The sequence below is a fragment of the Thamnophis sirtalis genome, unplaced genomic scaffold (genome assembly GCF_051295495.1).
Source record: "Thamnophis sirtalis isolate CommonGarterSnake01/CBP01778 unplaced genomic scaffold, rThaSir2_p1.2 scaffold_3, whole genome shotgun sequence".
Lineage (NCBI taxonomy): Eukaryota > Metazoa > Chordata > Lepidosauria > Squamata > Natricidae > Thamnophis > Thamnophis sirtalis.
In genome coordinates, this window is record NW_028261383.1 from 10,997,936 (window position 1) to 11,020,446 (window position 22,511).

Here is a 22,511-nt window from a genome sequence, read left to right on the forward strand (position 1 = left end):
TGTATGCCTGTCTGGGTATATCATAATGCAGAAAAGTTTGGAAATTAAATTTAAAATGAAACCATATTTTTTACTAAGTATAAATCTAGAAATCATCAACAAGGAATCTCATATTTTACTAAAATACCTGCTCAAGGCTGTAAGAAAAAACTTTGTCCAACAATGTAAGAAAGGTACAATTCTAACAATATCTGAATACTACATATGAATATCTTCTCTATTTTAATCTTTAAAGGTTTGTTATCTATATCAGTGGCTCCCAATCTTTTGGGCACCAGGGACCAATTCTGTGGAGAACAGTTTTTCTGCAGATCAGAGGGGTTTTGTGTTATGAGATGCCTGCATCCCACAGATGGGGTTTCACTTGTTTGTATGGACCAGTTTCTGGCATGCCACAGACTGATGCTAGTCCATGGGTCAGAGGTTGGGGAGCACTGATCTAAATAGAGCATCAGTTATCCCTGCTATGTACCAAATACATACCAGTGTATCAAAATGATATCATCTACTGTATATAAAATAATAAAAGGTAAAAGAAAGGTAAAAAGACAAAAATGATAGAGTTGAAATCAGTTTATTTTAATCACCAAATGCTGCTCATTAGAATTAGAAATGGACATTTTAAGGAACCACTTATCCAATATTCGATTTACTGCATTTTTTTGACATCATATGCAGTTTTGTATTCAAATCAGGTCTTAAGTAAATAATGTAGCACTTGGGGAAAAATATAAAGCTCACCAGACCAGCACTGGAGGCTAAGATGGAGAAGACCTGCACAGCCACCATGTATTTCCCTTTAGTGCTCAGGTAAGTGGGCACAAAGGACACCCAAACACTGCAAAAGACTAACATGCTGAAAGTGATCAGCTTGGCTTCGTTGAAGGCCCCAGGCAGATTCCTGGCCAGGAAAGCCACTGTGAAGCAAATGGCAGCCAGGAAGCCCATGTAACCAAGGGCACAGTAAAACATGGTGATAGACCCTTCATTACATTGCAGAATGATCTCTCCAGACTGAGAATGCTTGTCAGAGTCAGGGAATGGGGGGAAAGTGCCCAACCAAATGCTGCAGAGAATAACTTGGACACCAGAGCAAGAAAGGATGATGGAGTTGGCCAGGCTCTTCCCCAGCCATCTCTGCATTTTATTCCCTGGTTTAGTGGCCAAGAAGGCTAGCACCACTGTGATGGTTTTGGCCAAGATGGAAGAAATGGCAATGGAGAAGATGATGCTGAAGGCTGTTTGTCGGAGAAGGCAGGTTTGTTTTGTTGGCCGTCCAATGAAGAGGAAGGAGGTTAAGAAGGAAAGCAGGAGGGAGACCAGGAGAATGTAGGAAAGGTCTCTGTTGTTGGCTTTGATGATTGGAGTGTCTAGGAATTTAATGAAGATTCCCAGAACAAAGGTTGTGGTTAAAAACATGAACAAGGCTATGGAAGCCAGGATGATCCCCAGAACTTCTTTGTAAGAAAGGTAGTTTTCAATCTTGGGAATACAGTGAACACGTTTGATGTTGGGATGCCGATCTTCTAGACATTTGGTACATTTTTGCGCATCTGAAAAGAGTAAGAATAGGATTGCCCATTAAGCATGTTCTTTAATCAAATCAATTGATTGGGTCAACTTATGGGTGTGATCAATTGGAAGGGAGGGAGGGAGGGAGGGAGGGAAGAAGGAAGGAAGGAAGGAAGGAAGGAAGGAAGGAAGGTCCACTATTTTTATAGCAATAGTTAGGCTTATATACCGCTTCATAGGGCTTTCAGCCCTCTAAGCGGTTTACAGAGTCAGCATATTGCCCCCAACAACAATCTGGGTCCTGCAATTTTATCATTCCACTGAACATTGAGAATAAAAGTCAATCTTTTATAAATGCATCAGAGTACTAATGAAATCCTCTTCACAATGAAATGACATATACTTGAATTACATTTAACTGAATGACATTTAATGAGCTGTGGTGGCACAGTGGTTAGAATGCAGTATTGCAGGCTAATTCTGTCCACTGCCAGGAATTCAATCCTGACCAGCTAAAAGTTGACTCAGCCTTCCATCCTTGTGAGGTCAGTAAAATGAGGACCCAGATTGCTGGAGGCAATATGTTAACTCTGTATACTGCTTAGAGAGGACTGTAAAGCACTGTGAAGTGGTATGTAAGTGCTATTGCTATTTCATACAACTTCTTTCAACCATGGGGCAAGAAATGTAAGGTGGAGGCAATTTGCATGATGAGTTAGATATGGATTGAAGATGTCCTGTGTTACAAATAGCAAGTTGGATATTCTCCTAGGAGGGCAAGATGAAAATTTGGCTCAGCACTGATTTATTTATTTATTTTTCTATGCCACCCATTTCTCCTGCAAGGTGACTCTGAGTGGCTCACAAATTATAAACACGGGAAAAATAGTTAAAATTTTAAAATATTATAAAAAAACTGTGATACAAGAACCAAGTGACAAATGGGGCAAGGATGTGATAAGATTTCCTTTATACTGATGAATGTCTGCCAGTTTTTCTTGGTGTCTCTGAAAAAACAGAGAGATTCCTTTCCTTTCCTTTTTTTCCCTTTCCTCTCCTCTCCTCTTCTCTCCTCTCTTCTTCATGATATAATACAGGAGTTCAATAACAATAATAGTTCAGTTTTATTCACCAGGTCAAATTTCTGCTCAGTATTGGAATCAAAATTTAATAATGTTTTTTTATCTGGATTGTGAACATAGTAAGGAGGAGTACAGAATGGAAAAGGAACAGAAAGAAGTTGCTGTGCATGAAAGATGCATTGTAAAAGTTAAAAAGCAAACGATGCCATCATTCTCATAACAACCCTAGATCTTTTAATGTCCGATCACAGTTTAGCTCCAAGGAAATTTTTCATAATTCACAATCACATAAATGTACATATTGAACATATGCCCATTTCCCCTGCTGTCACCCACCTTCTGTAGTGGAGATGGTTCCTTCTCCACAAGGACGACAGTCATAGCAGCAGATGGGCTTCCCTTCCTGAGCCACTTTCATGAATCCAGGATGACAGCTTTCCACACACTTGGAAGGAGGCAGGGGCTGAATGGATACCACATCCAAAAAATGAATCATGTTTTTATGTTATGAAAAGGGGCAAAAGAAGAAGGCATTGGAAATTTCCAGTTTCAATTTTAAGTGCTATATTTAAAAAATGGAGAACTGATTCTTAATCTCTTCTAATTCTCATACACTAAAATTGTTTTAATTTGAAATGTAATGTTAAATATTAAATTCTACTAAAATGTTAGCTGGATTATCTGCTTTGTGATGGATCAAATCTTTATCCTTTTGTACAGTACGGACTAATATTCTCTCTCTCTGTGTCTCTGTGTCTCTCTGTTGTCTCTCTGCCTCTCCCCCTCTTCCTTCCCCTTCTGCCTCTCCCTCTCCTCCTCTCCCCTCCTCCTCTCCCTTCCCCTTCCCCCCTCTCCCCCTCCCTCTCTCCCTCTTTCTGACTTGTATAGCCTCTCACCTTGATGTCCAGTACTCTGGACAGCTCACAAGTAAAATGAACTTGTATATTTACTTGAATATGATTGTTTATAGACATTTAAACATCTGGCCAAAGAAGATGTTGCCTCTGTTGGTGAACTGAGATGACAGCCCAAGCCTACCCCTCTCCCAAACTGCAATACTTCTTGGTAACAACTTCAAGAAGAACAGAATGATTTCCTTTCCCCACCTTGTTCAGCACGTCCATGTCTTCAATAGCTTTCTGACTGATCGTGAACTTGAAATCCATGGATCCTTGTCTTTCTATACTACCACATTTCATTTTGCTAACAGACATATTGGAGAAAACCACCCAGTTCACAATATCCAGGTCTGCCACCAGCTCTCCCTTCTCATCTGCATACAACACTCCTATGGAATTATTGTAAAACTCAGAATTCTGAAGGAAAGAATGGAACTGGAATGGAAGATAAAATGGATAGAATCAGTCAGAAAGATCTATGGAGAGAAGTGAACATTTCAGATTTATTTTCCAATCTAGAAACATTTAAATTCTAATACTGTATCTACTAATTTAAAGTGTAATTGTGTATGAACTGGACAAACACTGAGATGGGTTAGAAACTCATTTGAACAAGCTTTCAAGATAGCAATAGCACTTAGGCTTATATATCACTTTGTAGTGCTTTGCGGCCCTCTCTAAATGGTTTACAGAGTCAGCTTATTGTCCCAAACAATCTGGGTCCTTATTTTACCAACCTTGGAAGTCAACCTTGATTTGGTCAGGATCGAATTCCTGGCAGTCTGCAGAATCAGCCTGCAAATCTACATGCTAACCACTGGGCCTCTGTTCTTATACCATAAAGTAGCATTTCTGGAATCCTTGCAGATTTGTGCATCTTTTCTCTCAAGGGGCTGGGCTGCAATCCTGAAACCTTCTCCACATTTCTCTGGCCCCCAACTTGTACTAAAATAAAATCTAAACCCAAAAGATATTAAAATATTTTTATTTGAAAAGCCATTTAATAAGAAAACTAGATGCCAATGAAGGTAAACGAGGGATGGTAATACAAAAGAGAAAAGAAATGAATGTTTACATTCAATCTATTTTTTTTGTTTCAAGAATCAACTATTTTTTCAGAATGCCCATCCAGTTCTTAGCTTCAAGAGGAATCTAGTGTCAACCCTGAAGCTGACCTGGCTGTGGCCATTGTCTTTTCTGTAGCCTTTTCTAAGGATTTCTTTTCACATAGCTTCAGGCTTGACACAACCTGTGTCAAGGGGATGGGGTGGGGTGGTATAGCAATAGCTGGGGTTTTGTAGCTAAAACAAAATAGTTCTCTAATTAGCCAAGGACACTCCAACTGCTGGCTAGCCAGAGGAGGAGGAGAAAAGTAACCAGGCAACCAGCCAGAACCCAGATTGGACAATGTGACTTACAGGAAACTTTCACTTTTTAATGAGATGGAAAGTGCGGGACCTCTCAGATTTGGCTTTCCACCAGTCTGTACCAAGTGTTATGACCTAAGCTTCCCAAGAGCATGAAGCAAACTCCTTGTCCTGACAAAAAAACCCACCCCTTTTTAAAATTTACTGTGAATTCTGCTCATTCTCCTACAAGCAAAGTCTTTCCAGGGAGGATTTACATTCACAGACCTTATCTGGCATAGATCCCAGGCTGATATCTGCACAACTTGGCAAGGAGTCTCAGAGAGTCACGGGCCAATTAATCAAACTAATTATCTCCTGCAAACTCCACTCCCCTTTCACTCCCCTTTTATTTCCTCTGGGGGGGAAAGTCATTCATTGTCCACTTGTGGCCTCACTCCCAAGTTGGTCCCTGTTCTTTAGCTGTTCCCTTCATCTGGCAACTCTGTGCATGCACCCACTGGGAACAGGCTCCAGCTGTTCACCTGCCTCATTGATGTCTGACTCTGAGGGCAGCTGATAACTGGCCCTCTCTCTGCCTACCAAAACAGAGCCCTCATCAGAGCCTTCCCCAGACTTCAGGACTGGCCCATGTTCATCCCCAACCTCTTCACTGTCCGAATCTGCTGCCAGCTCTGCTAGCCACTGGAGGGCCACAACACCAAGGTGATATCTCTTAATAAAACTGTTCTTTGAGGAATCAACCTGCCTTGAAGTTCTTTTTGCAATGGGTGTATTATGTGGAACCCTGACAGCTATGCAAAGAAAAAAAAATACCTGCCAAACTTCCAGCCTCGGAGCTTCCATTTTCTTGCCACTTCTATTCCTTGCCCTCTTAGATCTGGAGAAAAGGGCTGCATGTAATGCCCGTGCCACAGCCCAGATTGTGTTGTAAGTGAAATAGTTGTCTACCGACAAGATACGATTGATCTGCTCTTGGGGCAAAACCTCCAGTTCTTCTCCCTCCCTGCAGCGTTTCCAGATTTTCACTGAAAAGGCATCAGGGGAGTAAGAACATGTAAAGGCCATCCCTGAAAAGTGTTTCATTGTAGAATAAAAGTGACGAGTCACATCATAGTTTGCTGTTTGCTTTGTTTTCATAAGAAAGGAAAAAATGCTATGGATGAGTTCAATGAGAGCAGCAATTTCCCGCAAATACAAGTGAAAGTCTCCCATGACAGTTGCCATCAGGACCTTGCCTTTAGCAGGTTCCTTAAAATTTTGGAGGGCTTTATGTATAATTAATATCCCAATATATATGGAGTCCAAGTCTGAAAAATAAAGAAAGACATTCACTTGTCTCCAACGGTGATAGGCTTCAGAAAGCCTAAAGATTTTCTTGCCAGTTGTGGAAAAGCTTTGTGACAAAACTGGACAAATGCCATTCCTGATCAGGATGGAGGTCACTGTCCTCAAGAACTTCTCCCCTTGGTCAGTGTATGGAGCAATCAGACCAACCAAGGTCCACCTGAAATAGAGGAGCAGCTTGACCATCCCTGGGTACTGGACTCCTTCAGAGGGGAGCAATGGGTAGAAGAAGGGAAATTGGCTTTTATCATTCAAAACCTGGGAAACAAAACTGTAACTGATCTAAAACAAAAAGAATTAGAATTAGAATTATTAGAATTGGAATTAGAATCAAAGCATTAGAATGCGCAGAAATGGATATTTGTCCCTATTAAGGACAAAGAAGAAACGGAATATTTTTTGACATGGGATGTATTTTATCAATGGTTAGACAACAGAAACATAAGTCAGAAAGGAGGTGACATAAAAAAGAAGAAATACTAATGCGGAGAGTTGTTAAAGAAGATGTTAAGTATTATTGTTATTATATTATTATATTTTCAATATTATTGTGATGAATGCTACAACAAATAAGTGGATTATGATTGTTTAAAAACAACTGTACCCAGATCAATGGAAAACGAATGTTATATAAATAAAAGAAAGAAAACATGGGTGGGGGGGAAGAATTAGAATTATTTATTGGCCAATTGTGATTAGACACACAAGGAATTTGTCTCGGGTGCATAAGCTCTCACTGTACATACAACTATAGTGATAGATCATTATCATAGTCATTGTGAAAATACATTCATCATAAATCATTAGATACAACATCACTAAGTGTCATGGATACAAAATAAGCAATCCACATAAATCATACTAAGATACTAACTAAGCAATTTAAATCGTACGATAAAAGCAATCAAGTTATAGTCATAAGGGGATGGGGAATAGGGTGGTAGAGAATAATTATGATAATACTGCCTTTCTGGATATTTTATCAGTGTTGTGCGAATTACTTAGCAGAATGATGGCATGGGGAGAAAAACTGTCCATGTGTCTAGAAAGAAAGTTGGCATTTTATTTGACACTCATAACATTGAACTTTACTGGCTCTTATGCCCATTCCCTATAGTGGAGACTTGTTATTCCATATATGGTTTTTCTCTCCATTTGTTTCTTCAGTTGAAAATTTTCCAAACTCCAAGAATTAGAAATCCCTCCAGTCTGGACAAGTACTATAGTTTAAGGGAATATGTTTGCTCTAATCCTTCTCACCCTTTGGACAACCTGAACCTTCAATTTTAGAGGGTATCATGTCCATGACAAAATGTTGTGCTTTGTTTACAAGAGAGGACCTCATAAAGCTCCATAACTAAAACTTTTCTCATGGCAGAGTCCAACCTGTGGGATTTTGTAGATATTTAACATGGTTGAAATCTGGATGGAGATGCCAGTCTGGGCCCCTTCAAGGATGGCCAGTGTGTTTCTCTGCCTTCCACAGCTGTAATTGGGAACGTTGGCTTCCCCGTCTGAAAGCAAGTCCAGCAGAGCATCTGAAGTCATTCGTGGGTTGAAATAATTTTCATAGACATTGTAACCCAGGGTGATGTTGGGTAAGACATGCGGATCCTGGTTGATCTCCTTGGTGGCAAAAAGGAAGGAGAGTGCCTTCCAGTATTCTGGTTTTCCCATCCTAGAAATATAGCAACAGTACTTAGACTAATATACCACTTCACAGTGCTTTATAGCCCTCTCTAAGCTGTTTATGGTGTCAGCATATTGTCCCCAACAATCTTACCTGACATATTCCACTTCATTACAGAAGTTACTTTCTACAGTTTTTAATACTCGATATAAGGATGGAATGGGGCAATTATAAAGTTGGAAAAGGCCATTCACAGCATCAAGTTCAGTAATACATATGCAAATTTACAGAGAGATTGAGCAGCTGAGACTTTTAACAAAGCCCATATCTCTGAGCTTTGAAGTCTCCTGTGTGAACTTCTTATATTCAATGCAAGGAAAAATTACATCCGTCTTGCATTTTTTCAGTCTATTTTGACTTCTTTCTTTTTTTCCAGCTACAGTGTAGAGTTGCCCAAAGGATGTTAAGAAAATTCAGATGTAACAAAATAAAAACAACCCAGCAAAAGTAGAAAATCAAACAGACAATGCTTTATAAGGCTGCATAAACAGAGGGATGCATTCAATATCATGTGAAGTGTTAATACCACTTTATAATGCCTTGGTAAGGCCACACAGTGCCATGCAGTGCCAAAAAACCAACAACACTTACTATGATGGCTGAGATGAAGGCGATAAGTGGAAGCTTAAGGGGTGAAATCTAGCCCTGTTTGCAGAGATGATGCCACCAATGAAAAGCTTTCCTGTCTTGTAATGATTCAGTGGATTCACTCCATCCCTATTCAGAGTCAAGAGGCATTTGACTTTGAGTGTCCCACAGACTCCCTGGGGCCAGAAAAGCAGCACAAGAAGAAGCAAAATCAGCAACATGACTTGTGTTCCTGATTGAGCTTCCTGTGTTGGGCCTGCCTTAAACAGCTATCTGGAGCAGGAAGAAAAGAAAACCCTCTTTGGAGATTGAGGAGTTTTCCATAGTCCTCCCAAGCTTCACATCTCAAGGAGAGAGGTGTAGGTGCAGCCCCTGACTGCTTTCAAAAACAACAGCCCAAATATCTCTTTCTCCAGACCCTTTTATGCACTCCTGTCTTTCCGATGCCTTGAACTCAGTCAACAAAGCTTTACGGTGGTTTTGAGATGAAAACATTGTTACTGACATCCTGCTGTCAAATCTGAAAATGGGTAGAAAAATCTCTGGAGGTTTTGCACCAAGGGAACGAATAAATCATCATGATTTGTATAACCACAAGGAGAAGAGACATTGCTTGCCTTGACTCTGAATGAGTCAATAGGCAGCTGCATAAATTTTGAGTGAAAGGCAGAAGATTTAGCCTCAAGCATATCTGAGATTGGGTGGATCAGTAGCTAAGAGGCTGAGCTTGTCGATCAGAAAGGACGGCAGTTCGAATCCCTAGTGCCGCTTAACAGAGTGAGCTCCCGTTACTTCCAGGTTCTGCCAACCTAGCAGTTTGAAAGCATGTAAAAAAATGCAAGTAGAAAAATAGGGACCACCTTTGGTAGGAAGGTAACAGCACTCTGTGCTCCTTTGGCATGTAGGAAGTTATCACCCAGCCCTCTCCCAGAAAAATGAAATATCCTAGGAAATATTGAAAAGGCAGAATATTTCTCTGGATGTGAAAAGAAAGAAACATGTTTTAAAAGACAGAATAGCTGCCTGTGGCTTCCTGCCCATCCCCACTTTGTCAATGGGCCATTAAGAAGGCCAAGCTAGTCCACTTTACATAATAAAGACTTCCCCACTTCAGCTCCAGGGGAGATGGGATTAAAGCATGATAATATTGGCCCCAACTCACCACATGACATCTGAGAACTCAACCAAACCTGGATTCAAAACACAGCCTAGAGAGTTGCCCCTGCATGGCCCCATGGGAGTCTGACAACCAATCAGAATACATTTCTTACACAAGAACAGAAGACAGAGAGGTAGGGCCGAACATGTTATAAAAAGCCTAGCAAGCCCCTCCCTCAGCCCTTCTCTTCTTTTCCACCAACATTGAAGCATGTGATCACCTTTTCTGTTCAGGACTCAAGCCATGTGGTCCTGTCCAACAATAAATCATCTTTCCAAGCAGCCTCCATGTCTCCAGTGTCTTTTCCCTCATTTGGAGCCGAACCCAGAAGGACATTTCTTTCATCAGGCATTTAGGAATGCTGGTCACATGACCATGGAGACGTCTTCGGACAGCACTGGCTGTTCAGCTTTGAAACGGAGATGAGCACTTCCCCCTAGAGTTGGGAATGACTAGTTCATATGTGCAAGGGGAACCTTTACCTTTACTTATATCTGAGATAATGTCTGCATACAATCCAGTAGCAGGAGAAATAGTTATCATGGGTTACAAGAGTCACCTATCAAAAGTGGATTTAGTCATTCTTGATTTGTGGTGGGCTTTGACTTTATCAGTCAAGTTAGACAAGGATCTGTTGATTGCTTCTTCTTTGAATGCATACAAGTATAGAGATGGATGTGCTTCTGATCAATTATTTCACAAAGTTGATAGCAATGTTCTGAGAAAATAAAATTTTAATTACTGTACTGATGAATAGTTAGGCTTAGTATTCTCCTATTCAGTTATACCCATTTTAAAAATTATTCTTCTGTAGTTAAAAATACATTCTTTCTTTGCTTGAGAAGATAGAACTAAATCATATAGCATAGAATATTGTGTCAAATGTCCTCTGGTCCATCCTCCCTGCTCAGATCATGAGGCTTGTATCATCCCAGGCAATGGGTATCCAGTTCTATCTTCTTCTTGTTGTGTCATATCATCATTGGACTTTGGCAATCACCTTGGCCTATTTTTATCAACAGCCATACGAAAAAGCGCTGCTGACTGTTGTCCAAACCAGTCCCTTAGATTTTGAAGCCATTATGTTCTTCTTCTGCCTGGACCTCATTTGCCTTCAATCTTTCCCTGAATGATTAAATGAAATATGATGCATTTTTCTGAGTGCTGCATCACATGTCCAAAATATTCTAACTTTAGCTTTTTAATGGTTTTTTTAAAAATCTAATCTATTTTTTGAAAACCTCCACTAATGGAGCACTCACAACTCAGGGCATAGAGACAAACTATTCAAAGTAATCAGAATAGAGTTGGAAGGAACTTTGGAGATCTTTTAGTCTAATCTCCCGCAGGAGACCTATAACATTTCAGACAAATGGCTGTCCAATCCTTTCTTAAAAACCTCTTGTTTTGGAGCACCCACAATTTCTGGAGGCAAGTCGTTCCACTGATTAATTGTTCCCACTAGTTAATTGGTTGCTTCTCTCCTTGATTAGTTTCCATCCATTGTTTCTTGTCTTGCCTTCTGATGCTTATTTTCCAAAGCATCAGAAGGCAAGACAAGAAACAATGGATGGAGTTGACATGCTCTTCTTTGTGGCAGCCCCTCAAATATTTTAATGCTGCTATCATGCCACCCCCTAGTCTTTCTTTTCTCCAGACTGGCCATACCCAATTCCTGCAACTGTTCTTCGTGTTTTAGAGTCCTAAACTGAAATGCTTTGCTGCCCATGCAGGAAGCTTCATCAGTCAAAAAAAAAAGAGTTAGTTAGATAGAGAGTGAAAGAGTCCTTGGAATGTACCAACTCTTGTCACACCATCTTCAATTTTTTTTGACTGATGAAGCTTCCTGGATAAGAAGCAAAACATCTCATTTTTCAATTGTGAAAAACGGGATGCATGAGGCAGGGTTTCGGGAGGTCAAAATTCTGTATTCAGTGTATAAGACGCATGTTAGGGATATTTCTATTGGGAGACAGAAAGTAGTGCAGCGGAATGTACAGCTAAAGAGAAGGAACGTTGCTAGTAGAAGAAACACACAAATAGAGTCTCATATACTGCTAGTAAAAACAAGCAGCTTTACTACTAACAATAGCTTCACAAGCAGTGAAAGTAGATGTGTGTCCAAACACAATTCAATGTACAAACAATTGCTTACAGTCACAGTTCACGTTCCAGTCATCAAGCCAGCAAGTAATCATCAAGCATAAGACAAGCAGAGAGAGAGAGTGAGCTTTCCTGACTCCCTCTTATTGCAAAGTTAATTACAGCTGATAAGTACATTCATCCATTTAAAGCAACATTGACTATTTGTTATTATATATGAATCTATATTGCCTATCCAACACTAGGAGTATACTCCCAATAATGCACCAAGATTTTCACCGTCTTTTTTTGGGGGGGGGGGGAAGGGGCATCTTATACTCTGAAAAATACGGTATATTTTTTTGACTGAAGAAACTTCCTGGATGGGATGTGAAACGTCTCAGATTAACCAATTTTGATCCAGTTGCCACGATTCAACATTTTAAATAAACAGACAGAAAAATGTTTTAGACTTGCTGTCTTACGTAGTATCTCAGTAACTTCAATGCAAGAAGGTGTAACAGGAAGATGAAAAAGACAATTGGGAAAAAAACAGCCAAGAGGTAACCTGTGAAGCAGGAGTTTGGAAGTAGAAAGATAATGGAATTATTTCCAAGAATGGCAATAAAGCAAATTTTATACTCCATAACCAGACCCACGAAGGAGCAGAATCATGAGCTCAAACTTTCAACTGATGTTGGCTAGCATAAAGAATTCAAAGAGAGGCCAAAGTTGTAGTGGCATCTGTGCAGTTTATTTAGCCCCTTGATGCTGAACCTATGGCATAAGTGCCACAGGTGGCACATGGAGCCCTGTCTGGGGATATACGACCATTGCCCAGTTCAGCTCCACTGTGCATGTGTGCATGCCTCCCGCCAGCCAGCTACCGCACATGCGGGGGATATGTGCACATGTGCAGGGGTCATGTGCACATGTGCAGGGGGTGCACATGAATGAGGGATGAGGAGCACAAGGGGGGGGGGGTTCCCACTTTTGGTCCCAGGAGGCTGGAGGGAGGCCTACTGGACCCAAAATGGGCCATTTGATGGTGTGGCACCTCCCCTGTGGCCCACTTTTGGTCCCAGGAGGCTTCATGGAGTTCTGCTTGGCCCAAAACAGGGCACAGGGGTGGGGTAGGTTGAGGTAGGGGTATGTGTGCATGCACAGGGAGGGGGGAGCTTAAGGTATGTGTGTGGTGCCCCCCATGGCACTTTTTTAGTCACAGGAGACTTCAGGGATGTCTGCTATGCCCAAAACAGGGCACAAGGTGGGGTACATACATTATTGGTATGGGCATGTGCACAATTTTGGCACATGAAGAGAAAAAGATTAGCTGTCACTGATTCAGCCCATTCTAAGGCCAGGTCTGTCTCAACTTTCTAGAGAGAAGTTCCACCCTTTCCAGAGGATTGAAGTTGATTTTGATGATTTCCTGTGACTACCTCTTCCCACTGACATCCACCCATCTCATCAGGTCCAGCAAAAGAAGCTTGCTATACATTACATCCACTGGAGACAGTCATCTTGTGGAATTCGGAAGTTGAGAGCCATTTCTGCTGTTCCTCCAACCATATGGAACACCCTTCCTCAAAAGGTCAAGTTGGCCCCAATCTAGCTGGCCTCCAAGAAGGACCTGAAGTTCTGACTTTGCCAATTGGCCTGGGAATCAGAAAGAGAAATGTACCCATAAAACAGCTGTACTGTTACTCTTCTTGAATGTTTTTATTGTACATCTTCTCATTTTAAATTGTTTTTAGTGTTTGTATTGTTTGCATGGATGATTTTTTTTGTGGGACCATTTATGTTATAGCTGTAAACCACCAAGTGTCACAAAAGTGAAATGATTAGCTATATAAATTGGAAAAAATAAAAAGCAACAATGGTTCTTGTTAGATTGATATAGATAGAAAAGCAGAAGTTGAGATATTCAAATTGTGTTCACAAATTCATCAACATAAACCAAAGGCCAAAATTTGGTGGAACAGGAAGGGAAACAAACTCTGAGAGGAGTTTTCTACATACACCAACACAATGAAAAAAAAAAGAAATATATTTACGGTTTATAGATTTTTTTTCCTACTGTGATGAAATAAAAAACAGGACTGTGGGTCTAGGTGTATATGAACTCATGCTTTTTCTAGGAACTTTAAAGAACAAATTAATATATTTCAGTTATTAACTGGCATAAGGAGAAAAGTCATTTGGAAAGTTAATTACGATTTTATTTTGACATCAAATATTCTTTTGTATTCAGGTCTGGTCTTAAAAAGATAATGTAGCACTTGGGGATGAAGATGCAGCTTAGCAGGCCAGTGCTTGAAGCCAAGATGGAGAAGATCTGAATGGCCACCATATACTTTCCCTTGATGCTCAGGTAGGTGGGTAGGAAGGATATCCAGACGCTGCAGAAGACCAGCATGCTGAAGGTGATGAGCTTAGCTTCATTGAAGGCCCCAGGGAGATTCCTGGCCAGGAAAGCCACCGTGAAGCAGATGAAAGCCAGGAAGCCCATGTAGCCAAGGGCAAGATAAAACATGGCAACAGAGCATTGATTACATTGAAGGATGATCTCTGTGGATTGTGAGTGCATGTCTGACTCAGGGAATGGGGGAGAAGTGCCCAACCAGATACTGCTGAGGAGAACTTGAACACATGAACAAGAAAGGATGATAGAATTGGCCAATGTCTTCCCTAGCCATCTCTGTATATTATTCCCTGGTTTTGTGGCAAAGAATGCTAATACCACAGTGACTGTTTTGGCTAAGACTGTAGAAATGGCAACCGTGAAGATGTTGCTGAAGGCTGTTTGTTGGAGAAGGCAAGAGGCTCTCCTTGGCTCGCCAATGAATAGGAATGATGTCAAGAAGGAAAGCAGGAGAGAGATGAGGAGGATGTAGGAAAGGTCCCGATTGTTGGCTTTCACTATGGGAGTTTCTCGGAATTTAATGAAGATTCCCAAGGCAAAACTTGTAACTAAACACAGGAACATTGCAAAGGAAGCTAGGATGATCCCCAGATTTTCTCGATAGGATAGGAAAATTTCAGTCTTAGGTATACACTCATCTTGCTTAAAGTTTGGATGCTGATCTGCTGGACATTTGGTGCATTTTTCAGCATCTGGAAAGAGAAAGATAGCATGTACCAATTAAATCAGGTTGTTCCTTCAGGTGCATAGTTGGAGTGAAACTAGTGATGGTGTGGATGAATGTTTTGATTCCGATGTGATATGCATTGTTTGAATCCCAGACTTCATTAACCATCCTTTAGTGGTGAAAACTCTGCAATGTCCCCCTGGCAATAATCCATGGAACAATAGTCTCTTGGACCTCCAAAATGGGACCATTTCAAACCCAGGAAGGAGGATCACTTAGTCTCAGTGGGCCTTCCAGCTCTGCTCATGTGTATGAATAAACTGGAGGAAAGGAAAACTCTTTTATCAAATCCCATTTTGCCCAACTTGACTCAAGAGTCAATTCCCCCCCCACACTGCTGTGATCAAGGAAACTGGACAGTTGCTGCTCTGGCTGGTGTATTCCCCTGATCAGGAGCCAGTCAGAGTCAATCCTTCCTCATGGGCTCCATCATGAATTTGAAAGCCTGGAAGACTCAACTCTGTTCCTAGTGACTGAGTCAGGTTGGATCATGTGACTTTATCCTGGGACCAGTGGTGGGTTCCTACCAGTGCAGACTGTAGTAGTTTGGGGGCCTGGGTCACTGGAACTGGCAGCAACCCATGCCTGCCACATCCCCAAACCAGTTCTCTGGGTGCCACCATAGACGCCATTATAGGTGCTGCCATTTTGTTTTTCAGTCTTCGCATGAGCAGAACAATTTTCATCGCACTGTACATGGGCACACATTGCGGCACGCACATGAGCGAACCGGCAGTACTACCTGTCAGAACCAATCCCTGCCTGGAACACATATTTGTCTTCATTCCTCAAATTTCTCATCTTCCCAACTTTTCTAGGAAAACATTCCAGAGTCCCCTCCCAGTAATAATCCATGGAGAAATCGTCATTGGGACCTTCCAACCTGGACAATTTCAGATGAAGGAAGGAGGAGAAGGTTAGACTCAAGGTTAGATTCAAGGTCCTAGTGACCTGTTCCAGATCTCATTCTTCTGGGCATCTGTATGAATAAACTGGATGTTAGGAAAACTTTGTCATCAACAACCCCTTTGTAAATATCAATTTCCCCCCACTGCTTTGACTGAAGAAACTGGACAGCAGTAACTCTGGATGGTGTATTCCTTAGGGTTTTTTTTAATCCTCCCACCCATTTCCAGAAAAGCAAGCACCAATGGCTCCTGTTTCCATGGGCATCTCTTTTGAAGGGTGAGGAAAAGGACCAGCTTCAGTTTTAGCATTCTTCCTGTGAAACCAGTTAGAAGAGGAAACTCTTGTCTCTTTCACCCACTTAGTTTGATATTTCTCATCAAGGTTCGGGAAGGATGGAAGGAAGGAAGGAAGGAAGGAAGGAAGGAAGGCAGGAAGGAAGGAAGGAAGGAAGGAAGGAAGGAAGGAAGGAAGGAAGGAAGGAAGGAAGGATCTAGGGCTGGACTTGTTATTGGGATTGTTAAACATACAAGTTCAGTCTTCATTACTGGGCTTAAGAAAAGGAGAAATGAAAAGAAAGAATTACTCCATTTTTCAGAAACACCAAACAGTAAACAAGATGAAGAGCAAGAAATCTTCTAATGCCAAGGCTTCTTTGATCCCCTGTCTTTTTATATCCTTCCCCTGATTTAATCTCAAATATTATTCATTTTCATATATTATGGAGATTTTCTTTTAAAAGAAAAGTCATATCGGAAAAAAAAATCATGAGCTAGGTTGGCTTCTATAGACTTCCCAAAAGTCTATATCATTTTCTGATGCCACCCACCTTCCATGGTGGAGATGGTTCCTTCTGCACATGGAAGACAGTCATAGCAGCAAATGAGTTCCCCTTCTCTAGCTACCTTCTTGAAGCCAGGAAGACAACTTTCCACACACTTGGAAGGAGGAAAGGGCTGAGGAGAGAAAGGAGAAATATTTACAATATGAACTCCCCACCCCGAAAAATATTAAAGGAATAAAGGCTAATTGAAATATGTCAAGGTACTGAGGATTTAATAGCTGCCAGCTGATGAAAGGTTGTAAGCTGTAATGCAATGTAAGGCAAGGGTGATGCAATGAGGATGATTTCAGCAATACAGGCATAACCTTTTTAGGATTCTGATGGGAGGTCCACACAAGTCCATATATAGGTGGCTATTAAGAGGGTGTTTTCTTCTCAGAGTGTATTCAGTTCTCTTGTGAATTTCTAAAGCGTTACCATGACTAATATCAGGATGGCATGGAAGGGGAAAGTCCATGTATGCCTTCAGCCAGAGTCAGATCTCATGTCTACAGCCTAGTTGGAGAATATGAATTATGACGCAGGACAGAAGGGAGGGGATACAGGGGTAAACTGTTCGTGAAGCATATCTACCGACTGCATGTAGTACCTCGAAGAATTATCTCCGACAGAGGGGTCCAGTTCACGGCTACGTTCTGGAGTTCCTGCAGTCCATTGGGTCATCTTACGGTCTTAGCTCAGCTTTCCATCTGAGCACCAATGGAGCAGCAGAGAGACTTAATGCCATGATAGAGCAGTATCTGAGGTGTTACATGAATTATCAGCAGTCCAATTGGGCAGACCTTTTATCTTTTGCTGAGGTCACGTACAATAATGCTGTTCACAGTAGCACAGGACTCATGCTATTCAAAATAGTGAGCGGTATGGACTTCGTCCCAATGCCTGAGTATCCAAGGGATCCCCCCTCCTCAGTCAGCTTGACTGATTGGATGTCGATGCTGAAATCAACCTGGGAAAATGTCAAAAAGGCACTGGCCAAAGCGGCACAAACCTATAAGAGACAGGCAAATAAACACCGGGCTCCACAACAGCCATTCCAGGTGGGAGAAAAGATTTACCACCCCACAAAATATTTGAGATTAAAACTGCCTAGCAAGAAACTGGGGCCAAAGTTTATGGGACCATTCCCCATAGTAAAGATCATCAACCCAATCACAGTGCAATTGAAACTACCTTGATTGTTGGGGAAGATACACCCAGCGTTTCATAGTAGCTTCTTAAAGCCTGTGATTGGATCCACTCTGAGACCACTACCCCGGGAGCCCCTGGGCCCTATGGTTATAGGGGGCCAAATCCATTATGAAGTTAAATGAATCCTCGAATCAAGGTGGCACAGGAGACAACTCCAATACTTAATCAAGCGGAAGGGCTACCCATTATCGGGGCATCATATGTGAAAAGTAGAAATATCCAGGCTGATCGACTCATAGCAAAGTTCCATGCAGAAAATCCAAGCAAGCCTGGGGGAGGGACACATCCCTAAGTTATATACCTGTACTCAAACTGTCTTTGTGTCACACAGGTTGCTTTCAGGAAGTGAGGGGAGCTGGATGTCAACATCTAAAGTGTTGCCATGACTATTATCAGGCTGTCATGGAAAGGGAAATTCCATGTATGCCTTCAGCCGGAGTCGGATCTCATGTCTACAGCCTAGCTGGAGAATATGAGTTATGACGCAGGACAGAAGGGAGGGGATACAGGGGTAAATTAAGCGTAAACAGTTTTGGTTCCATAGGAGTCCACATCAGAATGTTGATCCTAATAAATGATTGGATTTCTTTTGAAGTTTGTCTCAAGGCTTGTAAATTAATTAGGTCGTCTTCTGGGAACTTCACATCCCTCTTGTGTCTGTAGTGAATAGTCAGGGATTTTATCTTCTGTATGTGTTTGCCTATATATAGTTGTAAATAAACCACTTGTTAATTGTCTTAAAGACTCTGTGTGCTATGTTATTGCTACTTGGTGTATCACATAAAGTCATGCTGCCAAAACTCTGACAAAATACGAGATTTATCCAACAAATTATCTAACAAATTGATCTGATACTCCTCTGTTTTTGTCCTTCCTCTTGTTGTTTCATATGCACTATGATTTTGAGACGTTGATTTTAAATTTTGTTATGAAATTTATCAGGGAACTATTCATTGGATTCTTTGGTTAGGTAAACGACGTTATCGACAAAACTGGCTCAATCTCCTTCCCTTTCCATAGACTCAGTGAATATATACTATATGTGAAAATAGTTAACTCTGTTTTTCAAGATCACCTGAATAACTGATAAAAAAATTTACACTCTTTAGATTCAGGTCAGTTGACTTGAAAACTCAAAGGCATTGAAAGCAAACCTCCACCAATCCGAAAACTGGAATCATGTTTTTGCCACTTTCAGTGAAATAAAATAATTAGTCCCACCTTGCTCAGCATTTCCACCAGTGAGATACTCTTCTGGTAAATGATTACTTTAAAACCTTGGGATGCATCTTTTTCTAGGTGCCCAGATTTCATTTCGTTGACAGATCTGTTGGGGAAAATGATCCAGTTCAGAATATCCAGGTCAGCTGTCAGACCTCCATTTTCATCCAAATACACCCCATCTATGGAATTATTGTGAAACTGTGAACTTTGAAGGAAGGAGTGAAGCTGGAATGGAAAAATCAGAGTTTAGAAACGACATCAGACTGGGGGAAGCTATGTGTAGGTTTGTGTGAGAAACCTTCAACAGAAAGATAGCACATAAAGGGGAGGGGGTTCAGAGGTACCAATTATAATGTTACCTCATTTCGGTAATGAAATATCTGCAAGGAAACAATCAAGCTCAGGGAGCACCAAGAATACTCCCCCCCCCATTCAGAGGAATTTGACTTCCCTCTTGTATCAGAAGGAATGGAAAGGGGTTCTCTGAGGCACATAAACACTTATGCTTTTAGAGAGAAAGTCCAAAGAAGAGCGACATGGACACAGAATAATATTATAGTCAGGTAAACGGGAGATATTTGATTGAATGAGATAGCAGGATAGAGGAATGAACAAGGTATCAAAGTATTCTGTTTGGGGAAAAATTAAACTGATTCCCAACTGTAAGAATGTTGGAATTCATTGTTGGAATGTATTTCAATGCAACAACAACAATAATATTCAGCCAGTAGGTGTTTACAAGTTTGGATCTATGGTATATATATATGTTCTTTTGTTTAAATAGAGCTTCTTGTTAACAGTTAAAACAGTTAAGCAGTAAAGCACATGGTGACTGTACTCTTTGTTAGCTCTGTGGTGCTATATATAAACAGAATTTCTAACCAGGGGAAATGCAAAAAAGAAATACCTGCCAACCTTTCAGCCTTGGAACTTCCATCTTCATACTCTTCTTCCTCACAGATTTCTTGAATCTAGACACATAAACTGAATTTAAGGCCCTTGCCACAGCCCAAATAGTGTTGTAAGTGAGATGGCTGTCTACTGCCAGGACCCAATCAATCAATTCTTTTTCCAAAATCCCCAGTTCTGTCTGTCTGCACCGTCTCCAGACTTTCAAGGAAAAGGCATCCTTGGTAGATGAACATGTAAAGCTTTTCCTCATACTATTACGCATGGCTTTGGAAGCAACAGAAAAAACATTAAAGTTTGCCCGTTTCCCTTTCTGTATCAGAAAGGAAAAATGGGACCAATGTGTTTATAGGTAAACATATTAAACTTCAAATCAAAACTGAGATCCCAATGAGCTGTGGTGATCCAGACTTTTTCCAGAGTATTTCCCATTGCATGTAGTACTTCTTGTACAATTCTTATTCCTACCCGGAATGAACTAGTTTGTGATCCATAAACAAAGACATTAATTTTCCTCCACTTGAAAAATGGTTCTACTATCATATCCATTTTTTGCTCATTTAGTGGAAAGGTTTGATATATAACTACACAAATGCCACTCTGTAGCATCAATGAAGATATTGTCCTCATGAACCTCTCCCCTTGGTCAGTTTCTGGAGCCACAAGACCAACAAAGGTCCACCTGAAATGGAGGAGAAGCTTAACTATTCCTGGGTACTGGACTCCTTCAGCAGGCAGCATTGGGTAGAAGAAAGGAAAACAAATTTTATCCTTCAGAAGGGGTGTAGCCAAACTGTAACTAATCTGAAAGGAATGGAAGATGGTAATATTTTACATTTAAGAAGCAAAATGCTTTTGCTCTCATCTCTGTAATGAAAAGAGTTCCTCCAGCAGAGGACCTCTTATTCAAAGATGCAAGACTGAAAACTGCCTCCACAAGAAAGACCCACCTGAGGGATTTTGTAGGTGCCCAACATGGTTGAAATTTGGGTGGAGATGCCAGCCTCGGCCTCTTCCAGAACAGCCACCGTGTTTCTCTGCCTTCCACACCTATAGTTGGGCACATTGGCCTCCCCATCTGAAAGCAGGTCCAGCAAAGGATCTGTAGTCATCTCTACCTTGAAGAAATTTTCATAGATATTATAACCCAGGGTGATGTTGGGTAAGATATGACCATTCCGATTGATGTCCTCAATAGCAAAAGAGAAGGGCATAAATTTCCGATAAAATTTGGATGATTTGCTGCAGATACAAGCATATTGAAGAAAATAGCATTCAACTTTTCTTCCACAATAATACTTTTAATCTGCTAAGTACCATATTTTCACGACTATAAGCCGCACTGAAAATCCTAAAATTTGATCAAAAACCAGCAGTGCGGCTTATAACCCGGTGCGCTTTATATATGGAGCAGTTTCCCTCCCCAGCGCACAGGCTTTCTCCTCCGTTCCTGCCTCCCGTCCCTTCTACCATCTGAGCAGTTTCCCTCCCCAGCGCACAGGCTTTCTCCTCCGTTCCTGCCTCCCGTCCCTTCTACCATCTGAGCAGTTTCCCTCCCCAGCGCACAGGCTTTCTCCTCCGTTCCTGCCTCCCTTCCCTTCTACCATCTGAGCAGTTTCCCTCCCCAGTGCACAGGCTTTCTCCTCCAATTGGTTTTAATGGGGAGGTCCGATGGAATAGCGCTTAATTGGAGAAGGATTAATAGTTTCTCGGGTTCAAGCTGCGGATTCTAACTTTCACAAAGGGAACTAAAGCTGAGCAGGTAATTGCTTTATTAAAGCCGATTCAGTTCGCGGGAGATATTTGGTGCACTTCTTTGAAAATCTCCCTCCCAATTCTGCCCAACGCCTCCCCGACCTTACTGGACGAACGGTGCGGGGGGGGTGTATCATGTAGTGCGGAGTGCGAGGAGTGGCAGGTTGCGATTTCATTAGTAATTGCAAAAAACCGTGCGGCTTATAACCCGGTGCGCTTTATATATGGAAAAAGTTTGAAAAATTAACGTTAACTGATACTGCGGCTTATAATCCGGTGCGGCTCATGGTCGTGAAAATACGGTAACAGTTTTCCTTTTAGCAGTTAGTAACATTCTAAAATATTAAATAAAATAAAATCAATGAAAATTTTTGGATTCTACAGTTTTTTAAAGACACTCACATACTTGTTTAAACTACTATAATCTAGATTTCATGTGTTGGTGTTAGGGTTCCAAGTAATACTCCCCAATGAAAGATGACTCTGAGGCCAGTAATTCCTCAAAGTTCCATTTTATTAGAGATGTGATATTGGCACATCTGAGAAAACCCAAATCTTAGAGTTCCATTTTTTTCCCACCCAAAAGAAATTTCAAATCCCTGCCCAGCAACCACATGTCCATCACATGGTCCAACATGTCTCTCCCGGTCATGAATATTTTAACATTTTCACACTTTCCAGAAACAATTGTTACAGAAGCTATGAGTGGTATAAAGAGCCATGGAAAGATACAGCATTAGAAGCAAGATAGACCTACAAACAAATTAGAGAACAAATGAAAGTATATGATGCCATCAAGAGAGT

The 22,511-nt window shown here is 41.1% G+C and overlaps 1 protein-coding gene across 1 annotated transcript; it reads right to left on the minus strand.

Moving 5' to 3' along the window:
• Positions 1 to 633: 633 nt before the first annotated feature.
• Positions 634 to 7,884, minus strand: LOC148047162 (vomeronasal type-2 receptor 26-like). Its single transcript, XM_087707977.1, has 3 exons — positions 7,594 to 7,884; positions 2,931 to 3,057; positions 634 to 1,553 (listed from the first exon to the last, which is right to left on the minus strand). Exons 1-3 carry the CDS (start codon positions 7,882 to 7,884, stop codon positions 634 to 636), a joined length of 1,338 nt encoding a protein of 445 aa, XP_087564103.1.
• Between the last annotated feature and the right edge of the window lie 14,627 nt (positions 7,885 to 22,511).

Excerpts from the sequence above, each read along its gene's own strand:
- LOC148047162 (XM_087707977.1), bottom strand. The coding sequence starts at position 7,884 with ATGGGAAAACCAGAATACTGGAAGGCACTCTCCTTCCTTTTTGCCACC. Across the intron at positions 3,058-7,593 it reads ATATCTACAAAATCCCACAG|CCCCTGCCTCCTTCCAAGTG; the intron begins GTTGGACTCTGC and ends GTATCCATTCAG. Across the intron at positions 1,554-2,930 it reads AACCATCTCCACTACAGAAG|ATGCGCAAAAATGTACCAAA; the intron begins GTGGGTGACAGC and ends TACTCTTTTCAG.